The following is an 11,697-nucleotide window of genomic DNA, read 5'->3' as shown; positions in this document are numbered from 1 at the left end:
AGGGGTCAGCAGATAGCTGCCTTCCAGCACTGTCTTCTCTCCTCCCCTAGCCTCCCCACCATCTCACTCCTAACCTAAAAAGCACAGATTTTGTGCAATGACAAGGAAAGGGAACATTCAGTGCCAGGCTTTTAATTACAGTTGCTTCAGGCTGCTGGCCTCCATACCAAATGGCCTCGTGGAGAGTGTTCTATCACTGCACAACCAACGGGGTCCAGGCTGTGGTGTGTGCACTTGGCACCTGGTGAGGGTGGGGCTCTGTTAGGGCTGGGCTCAGATTAGTTCACGTGGGCCTCAAGGAGCACTGCCAAGTGCAGCCTGGGCTTTAGAGCCCCTGGACCAGATGGAAATGCCTGCTGGGACCCTTATAGCAGACTCCAGGGAAGACCTATGATGGGGTAGGAGAGGGGTCTTTGGGAGGAGGGCCAAGCTCTGGAAGGATGATAGTGATGGATGGTACTGTGCGGTATAGCCAAGTGAGGGGAACACAACGTTAATCTTGTCCATGACAGTTTACAGTTTACAGAGAGCTTTCCACTGTCCTGAGCGTGCTTAATCCTCACATCAATCCGCTTAGGGGACGCGGCTCAGAGAAGGGAAGTGACACTGCCCAGAGTTAAACAGGCAGAAAACCAGGCGAGGAGCCCGGCCTCGCACTGCAACCAGCAGTCTTTCCACGAGGAGTGGGGGGCAGGTCCCCCAGTAGCCAGAGGAGCAGCCCAGGCAGGGGATAGGTTGCACCCACTTTTGCCACCAGGATGGCCCTCGCTCAGGGCAGCACCGTGGTGACACTGGTGAGCACCACGTGCTCCGAGACTTTGGAGACGGAGCACCGGCTCTGCAAGGACAAGGACTTGTGGCTGGCAGAGGAGCGAGGGCTGGGGGCCTTCAGAGAGCCGCAGGGACCCAGGCCAGGCAGGCAGCAGGAGAAGGCGGCCTTAAACTGCTCCCGGAATTTGCCTTGGTTGAGAGACAGAAGACAGAGCCATAAGGAGACAGAAACAGCAGGAAGGGGCCTTGGGCCCGGGGACACCCACGCAGCTCCAGCCAAGCTGCCTGTGAGAGGGTGGGAGGGAAGGGTAGAGCTGGGCAGGAGGGAGCCCCAAGGCGACCTCGTCACTGCCAGGGAGAGTGAGGACAGAGGCCCTGGAGCAGGTTCCCAAGGAGAAATGCAATTTTCATCTGATTCCTTGACTGCGCTCTGGCTCTGAGCCTGGCTGAAAACGTTTTGTCTGGCTCAGGGAGCTCAGGTCACCTCTGCCCTCGTTGGCGGGTAGGAGGAGGGGCTCAGGGCTCACCATCTGTGGCTAGGCTTTCCCCATCTCTGCCCCATGGTGATGAAAATGACAGCGGCAGCAGCCCTTGCACAAGGCACTGTGCTGGGCACCTGAGTTTGTCGCCCAGCTCACCCCAGCACCCTGGAGGCCTGGAGTCCTTTAGCCTCACTCCACAGAGGCACACAGAGGTGCAGTGGCTTGCCCAAGGTCACCAGCCAGAATTTGGGCCCCGTTCTAATTCCAAAGCCTTCGCTTAAAGGGTAGGGGACAGTGGGGAAGGAGGGACCACCACAGCCACCTGTACAGTCAGAGGACACCAGGCAACAGATTGTGCTGGAACTGAACAACCATGTTTCAATCACCCCGCAAGCCTGGCCGGTGCCCAGCAGAGGGCTGAGCACACAGTAGGCGCTCCGTAAATGTAGACCAAACGAAGAAATGCAGGTCAGGAAGTCTGCCTGATGTGTCCTCTGCCGCTTGCTCATCCCTTCTGTTCTCTCCTCTGAGCTGGAAACCACCTGGCTAGCCTTTGTTGAGTAATTCTTTAGTCTCAGTGAGGGTTACAGCATTGACCCCAGCCCCTTCTTTAACCTTTCAACATTTTCTCAAAGATTGTCTGTCCAGGCTTGAGCAGTCATCTGGTCAGTTCTCTAGGCCTGGTCCGAGTCAGAGGTCTGGTGAGTCACACTCTGCTGAGCCCAGGCGGGGGCCCAGCGTGGGGCCTTTCCACCCTGAGACCAGGAGCTAGTGGAAGGGGGTGGGTGGGGGCTATGGGACAGTGGAGAGAGGAGGCCTGGGCTGGCGGGCAGGGGACCAGGGATGCCTGGACTTGCAGAAGGGAGAGTGGGAGGGCTGGTGCTGGAGGCAGGTGGATTCAGGGGTAGCCCCCCCAAATTCGGGCCACTCTGCCAGCACGTGTCTAGCTGGGCATGGGGAACCTGTTTCCTGGCCCTGGGCTGCCTCGCTGGTGGCCCTCCCTTCCCCCTGATGCCTCGATTATGCAGTCATCTTCTCAGGCAGGGGCTCCATCTGGAGCCTGTGTTGACCAGACTGGCTGACTGGCAGTCCTGCTGTGCATGCATCAAGCAAGGGTGGAGGTGAGCTGGCCCAGCCCCTGCGCTCCCACCCACTCAGTGGTCTGCATAATCTGCAAAACTGGATCCTGGTGCTGGTCACCTTCTTTGGCCACTATTGGGAGTGTGGCCTGTCTCCCACTCAGACCAGGGCTCTTGGGCGGGGACAAGTCTTCCCCCTGAGTGGGAGTCCCCAGAGCAGGGTCATGATCCCCAGGAGGCAGCAGGTGTATCCTTCCCCGCATGCTTTATTCAGCCTGGGTTGAAGATGGGGAGACTATTGTCCTGGGGACTGTTGCCACCCTCAGTCACTCTGCGTCCCCAGCCCACTCACCACTGAGGAAGTTGTAGATGATGGGGTTGGCGGCGCTGTTGGCGTACACCAGCCAGTGGGAGAAGGTGAAGCAGGCATAGACGGCTTCTCGGTCGCTGGCTTGGTGGAACATCCCAAACACCCTAGGACCAGGGGGCAGGACACTCAGAAATGGGATAGATGTGTGTGTGTGTGTGTGTGTGTGTGTGTGTGTTTATGTTGAGCAGGAGTCACCGTCCTCATCTACCAGACAGGAAAACTCAGAAAAGGAAGGCGAGTTGACCAAGGTCACATAGCTCATGAATGGCTGTAAAGTACAAGAGTCCCACTGCCCCTTCCGTCCACCAGGTAGCCCTTTCCTGGGCCTCTGACTCTGGGGTCCTGACAACAGTTTGGGGTTCTTGGGCACAGAAAGTATGACGAGAGTGGGCCTAGGAACAGGGGCCAGGGTACCTCTGCTCAGTCACCAGCTGTGTGACCCCCTGGGGCTCCCCCTCCACTTTATCATCCATGCCCGTAGCAGCATGATGAGTCATAGACATCATCCATTTTTCAAATAAGGAAACTGAGGTTCAGAGAAGCAAAGTGTCCAAGATCACACAGCCAGGAAGTGACCAAGCACAAACACACTGAGATTGTCTCATGGCAAAGAGCCCAGGGTCTTGCCCTGCCCCCCTCCCCACCCCCACCCCACAGCCTCTCACTTGCTACTCTTCCAGACACCTGTGGGTGTGGTTCCTCCCTTCCTTCAAGTCTCTGCCAAATGTCACTTCCTCAGAGAGGCTTTTTTTTTTTTTTTAACCATTACATCTAAAAAACATTTTTTTTAACCCCACCAACCTCTGTCACTGTCATTCTCTATCCCCTTTCCCTATTTTTTCTTCAAAGCAGGTATCACTGGCTGACATTGTAATACATGTCCATTCTCTCTCCCGTCAGATGTCGCCTCCACGAATGCAGGACATTGTCCCGTGCACTCGTTCACTCCGTTCCCAGCCCTAACAACCTGATGACTGAGTGCCCAGATGAGAGAATTTTCACGATAGCCCTAGGAGGCAGGCCGGTTATTATTCACATTCTACAGATGAGGAGATTGAGGCTCAAAGAAGAGAAATGGCTCCCCCAAGGTCACACAGTGGATGAGCGGTGGAGCCAGGTCTTTCTCCGAAGCAGAGAGAGCTCCTTCCTCTGACCCCACCACCTCTCCCCACCCCCAACCACTCCCCACGCACTCTCACCTCTTGAGGACATTGAGGACACTGATGGGCAGGTAGCAGAGGGCAAAGACCAGCAGGACCACCATCAGCATCTTGGCCGTCTTCCTCCGAGCTCGCATTTGCTTTACCTCGGCCAGGAAGGCACGGGCCCGAGGCGGGGGCTCTGCGCCCACGCCCTGCCCCTGGTCCTCCAGCTGGTCTGAGGGCCTCTTCCAGTTCCTCACCAGGGCCGACGTGGTGCCGGGGATCTGTCCAGCACACACAGACAGCAGCGGTGGGTACAGCTCCTTGGGAGGATCGTTCTGCTTCGCTGGGCCTGCTCCAGGCTGGACCCTGGGGCAGGGGGAGGTGGGCAAGGGAACAAACCCTTGCAGCAGGAAGGAGCCTAATATTCATGATAAAGTACACTTGAGTGTACTTCCGTTTTCCATTAGCTCATCATGAGACCACCCACAATACGCCTCTTGGGACGGTATTATTCACCCTTAGTTGTAGATGAGGTAGGGGATCCTTGACAAGTCCCCAGGTCACAGCCTGGGGCCTGAACATCCTTCCAGCTACCCATCCATCTTCCTTAAATCACCACCTCCATCTGTGGCGACAGGGGTGGTTGGATGACTCGTGCCTCCCCCGGTCTGTGCCTGACTCTGGGAGGCCTGAGCAAGGGGCGTGCAGGTGGACAGCATGGAATGGCCTGGGCCTCAGAGCACAGGTCCCAGCCTAGGTCAGTGCCGATAGGCCTATGGTGGTTCTAGGCTCCTGGAGCAGCCACAGATATTCTCAAAGCCTCTCCCACACTGGACACCTGAATCACCCCACAACAGAAGGGCGTGGGGCTAGAGTTCAGGAAACTTGGGATCTAGGGCCAGCTCAGCCATTCACGAGCTATGTGACCTTGGTAAACTCACTTTTCTTTCCTGAACCTTGCTTTTCCTGTTGGATAAGGATAGCGACTCCTGCCTTCTGGACCGGGGCATTGTGAGGAGCAGATGGCGAGCGCTGGTGGAGCGCGAGGCTGCTCGTGTTCTGGCCAGCCTCCTCTCCCTGCCCAGGCGCTGATCCAGGACTCACCCCGCTAGTGCCAAGGGCCTCTGAGCACCCCTTCCCATGGCAAACCATCCCCCCCCAAAAAACCCCTGCTGTTGGTCAGTTTGTAATAGAGGAAAGAAGGAAGGCCCTGGAACCAGAAAGGCTCTGCCACTCATTGGCCGTGGCAGATTGGTTGCCCTTACTCAGCATTTGTAAAGTGGGTAACATTGCTTCTTTGGTTAGATAGTTGTGAAGACATTGCAAGCAAAGTGCCCAATTTGGGCAGCAACACGGAGGTGTTACTGTTGTCGTGGCAACTGAACCGAGCACTGGAGCCCCACAGACCTGGGTTTTAGTCCCTGATCGTACACTCACTGGTGAGGGACTTGGGAGAAGTTGCTTTGCCTCTCTGGGTCTCAGTTTTCTCATATATTAAGGCGGGGATAGGGACTTCCCTGGTGGCGCAGTGGTTAAGAATCCGCCTGCCAATGCAGGGGACACGGGTTCGAGCCCTGGTCCGGGAAGACCCCACATGCCACGGAGCAACTAAGGCCGTGCGCCACAACTACTGAGCCTGCGCTCTAGAGCCCTCAAGGCACAACTACTGAGCCCACATGCTGCAACTACTGAAGCCCGCGCGCCTAGAGCCCGTGCTCTGCAGCAAGAGAAGCCACCGCAACGAGAAGCCCGTGCACCGCAACAAAGAGTAGCCCCCTCTCGCCGCAGCTAGAGAAAGCCCGCGTGCACCAACAAAGACCCCAACACAGCCCAAAAAAATAAAAGAAATAAATTTATTTTTTTAAAAAAAAGGTGGGGATAACGTATGGTGGTGAAGAGGATGCAAGACTAGCTGGGAGTGCCTGGTGCAATAACTGGCAGCTACTGATATTAGAAGGATGTCAGTTACTGTTCGGTTCCAGGGCCGGCACTAGCACTTTTGGCCTTGAGTTTGACGCATGCCTAGGCCTTGCCTCTCTGGTTGCAGCCAGGATGGCATGTTCTGAAGGCAGAGGGCTGTCTACTCCCTCAGACCAGTACCTCTGTCCCCTCCCAGCCCAGACAGTGACACCAGAGTGGGCCTCACCTGGCGGCCCCAGAGCTTGCGGAAGATCTGGAAATAGGCCATGGCCATGAGGCCTAGCGGGGCCAGGTAGGTGACAATGAAGAAGCAACTGTGGTAGATCTTGGGATAGAGATCATCTGCAGGGGCCAAGAGATGCACGGGTTGGGCTCAGTCTGGGAACCCCCAGCCTGCCCTGCTTAGCAATACCACCCTGCCCTGACTAGGACCAAAGTAAGCAGCTGGGCCCCATACAGGTGCCATGGCAGAGAGACCCTGGAGTTACCCAGCCCATCCTGGAGGGACCCCTGGCAGATGTCTATACTAGAGGAGGTACCCACCCCAGAGGTATCCCCGGTAGATGCCTGCTCTAGGGTGTCCTCCCAGGAGATACCCACCCCTGGGTGCCCACCCCAAAAGTGCCCTGATAGATGTCTGCTCTGGGGGTGTGTGCCCCGGAGGTGCCCACTTCAGGGACACCTGCCCAAGGCTCCCGCCGTTACCTGCCCAGCGTTCATCACAGACAGAGAAGAGCCGGGTGCGGTTGGCTAGTTCGGGCAGCACACTGCTGCATTCCATGACAGCAGCCTGGGGCACCATGACAGCCAGCGACACGGCCCAGATGCCCAGGATGGAGCCACGGGCACGCCGGGCAGTGCTCTTGAACAGCAGGGGGTGGCAGATGGCATACCAGCGGTCCAGGGCGATGAAGCTGAGAGTCAGCACTGCCACTGACACAGACACGGCCTGCCCCACGGGGACACAATGTCAGTCCTTTTGGGGGCCACCCAGAGACATGGGGTGAGTGACGGAGCTCCCAGCCCAGAAATACCAGGCAGCCAGGTGCAGTGCAAATCCTGACTCCGCCACTTACCGCCTGTGTAGATTTGGGCAAATCACTCACCCTCTCTCAGGCTCGTAGGCAGAATGGGAATGTATCATCCACCTGGCAGGATTCTTGTGAGAATAAATGAAATTATGGATGGAGAAGGTCCAGCTTGAGACCTGGCACACAGTAGGTGCTCCCTACTATGAATAATAATTTACACGTTAGGAAATGACTTCGTGCCGGCCACTGTTCTCGTTATCCTCACAACAACCCTTGAGGTGTGTCCTCTTACCCCCAAGGTACAGGTAAGGAAACTAAAGCAAGAAAGATTAAATAACTTGCCTAAGGTGGATTTCCTCACCTGCCTGTCTTTATTCTCAGGGTTGCCAGAGTTAATGGGTTGAGTGGGAAACCTCCAAATAATGGGAAATCCAAGAGGCATTTCTCTCTGCCCTGGAATCCTATCCCTTCCCCAGGCTGTGAGGAAAAAGAGTCCTCATTCTGGGAGGCAGAGATGAACCTAGGCCAGAGGCGCAGGGGCACTGGCTCCAGGAGTGCCCCCTGCCCTCTGGGGTACAGGGAGAGGGTCGAGGGATGCAACCCTCTGGCCAGCTCTCCTTCCGGCCCAACAACCCTATGGGACAGCCTGATGCCCACCACTGGGAGAAGGAAGGCCCCGGCCAGGAGCGGAAGGGCCGGGGAGGAGACTCTTGCCAGCCAGCCACCTCAAAGCTGCCCCCTTGGGATCAGGGAACAGGCCCATTCTTGGTCACGGTGGGCTTGCGCCTCTCTCCTCCACTGTGTGCCCGTGTACCTGGAAGTGACTGTACATGTGTCCGAACATGCCTCTGTGTATGTCTATGGGTGTGACCTGGAGGCGATCTCTGTATGAGTATACGGGGCTGTGTCTGTGTCTGTGTCCTTGAGTGTCGTGCCTGGCGGCCTGCCCTTGCTAACAATAGAGCATGACACTGCCGAGGTACTGAGCCATGTCCTGTCTAAAAGGCAAGTTTGAGGGTCACCGAGACCTACGCAAGGCCATGGTTTTTGTACTTGGTATGACAGGGGGGTCCTGAGGGGCACCCAGGCAAAGCTCACCTGTAGATAGGGGATGACCTTGCAGAGGGCATGGCCGAAGAGCCAGGATTCAGTAATGTCTACCAGCAAGCTAGCCGGCAGGCAGATGGCCGTCACCAGCACGTCGGCCAGGGACAGGTTGACGATGAAGTAGTTGGTGACTGTCCTCATGTGGTGGTTCCGCCACACGGCCAGGCAGACTGCAGGGTGGGAGCGGGATGAGATGAGGCCGGCGGCAGAGCCACGCCCAGTCTAGTCGGGTCCCATCAGTGAGACCCTTCCCCCACAGTACCCAGTAGGGACTGGGGGGAGGGGGAGAGAAGCAAGGCCCAGGACCCCTCCCAGTCCCCAGGGGAAGCCCGAAGCACCACAGGGACCTAGAGACCTACCCAGCGTGTTGCCCACCAGGGCCACGAGGAACACAGCCACGTAGGCGGCAATGAGGACCCACTCATACTGCTTCGGGTACAGATAGTCACGCCACAGATAGTGGAGAAACTCGTCTTCATAGTCTGGAGGCACCGGGGACGGTTCCCCGCTGTCAGTGGGGACCCCCATCTGGGGCCCTGGGGTGGCCAAGGGCTCCATGAGCTCAGGAGCCACTACAGCTGATGGACGTCCCAGGATCCCCCAAGGGAGGGGCTCCCCTGGGCCAGGCCTTAGCCCACTTCCCTCAGGGGACCCAGAGTCTTGCACTCAGGTGTTTGTGGTCCCAGCCTGAAACCTTCTGAAGGAAGCAAAAGGGAATGTGAGGGAGAGTGCCAGGCAACTTGCAGAGAAGCTTCCTCTTAATTCTCCCAGTCATGTGGGTTATGGAGAGCCTGAAATCGATGGAGAAAGACAGATCTGCCTTGCATCCCAATTTCATACCAGTTGGGTAACTTACCTCACCCCTCTCAGCCTTGGTTTCCCCATCTATCCCGTGGAGTAATAACTGAACTGGCCTCACAGGGCCCCGCTGAGGAGTAATGAGCTCTAATGAATGCTGAGTGCTTCACCCAGAAACTGGCACCGGAAGCCGGCTTCACGGTCATTGCCGGTTACCACTATTAAGAGCCCTGCTTTGCAGAGGGTGAGATAGAAGTTCAGAGAGGTTGAGCCCCTTGCTCAAGGTCACAAAGCTGCTATTCCAGGTCTGTCTGAGTCCACCAAACACCACAGATTAGAGAGGGGAAGCCATCCTGATTTAAATGTTTTCTCCTGAGTCAGGTCACAGGCCTGAATTTTTGGTTGAAAAACTGGTCAAGGGAGGCTTTTAAAGACCCAGGCCCCGCCCACAAGACCTGCCAGACCCTCCCTGGTGGGGACACACACACACACACACACACACACACACGCAAGCACACACACAGTGTGGGTAGAGGTGCAGGGAGGAGCTGACAACCTCTCAGAAAGCGAGGGGAGAGCCTCAGGCACAGGGGCTGGGCCCGTCAGCCCCCAACCCCCGCTAGTCCCCCCTGAATCCCGTGGCCGCGATGCGCCCCGGCGGCCGCCAGGGGTCGCTGGACCGGCGCGCGGGCCGCCCTCTTCATTCATAAATCCGGCCTCGCACCCCGCCCCTCCTCGCTCGCTCAGACCCGTCTTTTCCCCGGCTGAGAAGGGAGGACCCCGGACGTATGTAGGAGGGTTGCCGATCCCTGGAGACCCCCCGGGGAGCATGAGGGGTCTCCTTCACACCCCCAGCGGGCGCCGGCGGACCCGCTTCCTCAGCGGGACCTCCCTGCATCTCTGGGGCTGTGGGGGCTGCGGTGGGGGGAGCGAGGGCGCGAAGCGTTCTTAAGGAGGGTCCTCCTGCCTGCCGGGAGGAGGGCAGATCATGCCGGGGAGCCAGCCTCCCAGCACCCAGGTTATTTCCCGAGACTCTTGGCTCCCGCCGAGGGTCCTCTGGAACCCCCCCCACCCCGAGCCCGGGGGTCCCCCAAGCCCCGCACCTGTTGGCTCCGGTACCCCGGCGTCCTCGGCTGCTGGTCCCCCGATCTTGCACCGGGACTTTGCCTCCCCGCCCCGAAGGCCGATCTCCGGGGACTGGGGTTGGAGGGGAGGGGGCCGGGGCAACCCCCTCCCAAGGATGCGCTGCCTGGGCTCGCTCGGCTGGGCGCGAGCGCTGGCTCCGACGCGGGCTGTGGCTGGGCGCGGGCTCCGCCAGGCTGCGCGCTGCGGAGCGGGGGAGGCCGGGGCGGGAGGGGCAGGGAGGGGAGGGAGCCCCGGACCGATCTCGGCTGCAGGTCTCCCAACCCAGAGACCGGGAGGGAGATGCTCGTTCCTCCTTGCCCCAGACTTCAAGCGTCCATCCCACCTCCATTCATGTTTCCATCCGTTCATTCATACCTTTCGTATTCATTCAACATTTCTGCCTCCGGCTACGCTGCTTTCAGAGCGCACCTACTGTGTGCCGGCGGGCCCCGGGCAGCTTCGAAGAGCCACAGTGCAGAGGTGGATCCCAGCTCCGCCTCTCCCCACTGCCTCACCTAGCTGATGCGGATGAGGGCACAGGTGGGTCACTGCACCGCCTCCAGCCAGGCTCCGGCTGTTGCTGGAGCAGCTAGCTCCCAGCGATGCCAGAAGGCCCTGCTCGCCCTTCTCCCAGCCTCCGATTCCATCTGCCCTCCAATCCTTTCTGTTCATACCTACTTTCCCCCCTCCCAAGACAGGGACGGTAGGTAGGGGCAGGAAGAGGGGGCGCCAGAAGGGCTGATGAATTCAACTAACATTTTCTAAGCTGTGTGCCAGGCAATGAGCTAGAATAATACAGCTGCCGTTTGTACAGTCCCCACCATGTGCGTGATCTCATTTAATCTTCACATCAACCCAGTGAGGCAGCTGTTACCATCCCCATTTCACAGATAAGGACCCTGGACTCACATGGTTCAGTGACTTGCCCAAGGTCACACAGCAGAGGCCTAGATGGGATTCAAACCTGCACTCTTCTCCAGGTCTACCTTCCTCCCACGCCAGACGGAGGCTGGCTGGAGCCAGGTGGGCTCACAGCCAGGCAAGTCCTCTATACAGCGAGGAGAGCTGCCAGGGGGCCCAGGAGCTGGGGGGCCCAGAAGGACAGATTGATCCAACCAGGGTGTCAGGACAGGCCTCCTACAGCAGGAACACACCAGAGACCTAAAGAACGAGAAGGAAGCCCTGCAGCGGGTGATTCAAGACAGAGGAAACAACAGGGGCAAAGGTGGGGAGGTTGGACTTTCCAGGAGTCACAAGTGGGTGAAGGGCGACCTTCTGAGCATCAAGCCATCACCTTGGCTATTATCTCTCAGGACGGGACCTTCCTAAAACATCAGATTCACCCTCCCCTCTGACCCTCGGAGAGTCACACCCCTTCCCTCCTGGGAGATGACTCCTGAGATGGAACTTCCATCTTCCCTGTTGCAGCCAAAGCCTTTTTTCAAAGGAGCTAGACATGTACCATTAGGCACAGAGTGTGTGGGAGGGAAGTTGGGGCAGCCCAGGGGACGGGTCAGGGACCTCCTTCACCTGTCCAGGGCAGGAGGAAGGACTGAGGCTGGCCCTAGGGCAGAACCCTGTCCCTGGATGGCATCCGCACAGTGCGTGATGGGTCAGAGCATCCTTGCAGTAACAACGCTCTGTCCTGCCTGCCCTAGGTGCTGGCAGAGGTAGGAGAATGGATCAGGGGACGTGTGTGTGCGTGTGTGTGTGTGTGTGTGTGTGTGTGTGTGAGAGAGAGAGAGAGAGAGAGAGAGAGAGAGATGGAGTTAGTGTCTGTATTTAGAAGTAAGGGCTGTGACTGTGTGTCTGGGGAATCCAGTGTGTTGCTGTGTGTGTGTTTGTGTCTCTGAGCCTGCATGTGGGTAG

At 58.0% G+C, this 11,697-nt stretch overlaps 1 protein-coding gene across 1 annotated transcript; it reads right to left on the bottom strand.

Moving 5' to 3' along the window:
* Positions 1 to 769: 769 nt before the first annotated feature.
* On the bottom strand, positions 770 to 8,463 carry HCRTR1 (hypocretin receptor 1). Its single transcript, XM_060081628.1, has 7 exons — positions 8,265 to 8,463; positions 7,897 to 8,075; positions 6,473 to 6,716; positions 5,994 to 6,109; positions 3,902 to 4,128; positions 2,685 to 2,806; positions 770 to 960 (listed from the first exon to the last, which is right to left on the bottom strand). Exons 1-7 carry the CDS (start codon positions 8,461 to 8,463, stop codon positions 770 to 772), a joined length of 1,278 nt encoding a protein of 425 aa, XP_059937611.1.
* Positions 8,464 to 11,697: the final 3,234 nt, after the last annotated feature.

Source organism: Mesoplodon densirostris, chromosome 2, assembly GCF_025265405.1.
Source record: "Mesoplodon densirostris isolate mMesDen1 chromosome 2, mMesDen1 primary haplotype, whole genome shotgun sequence".
NCBI lineage: Eukaryota > Metazoa > Chordata > Mammalia > Artiodactyla > Ziphiidae > Mesoplodon > Mesoplodon densirostris.
This window is presented reverse-complemented; position numbering and strand designations above follow the sequence as displayed.

Bases quoted from the DNA above. Each gene is read 5' to 3' on its own strand.
- HCRTR1 (XM_060081628.1), bottom strand. From the start codon at position 8,463: ATGGAGCCCTTGGCCACCCCAGGGCCCCAGATGGGGGTCCCCACTGAC. The intron at 4,129-5,993 runs GTGAGGCCCACT...TGTGCTGGACAG, and splicing joins GCAAGCTCTGGGGCCGCCAG to ATCCCCGGCACCACGTCGGC. The intron at 961-2,684 runs GTGAGTGGGCTG...CTCTCAACCAAG, and splicing joins CATCTACAACTTCCTCAGTG to GCAAATTCCGGGAGCAGTTT.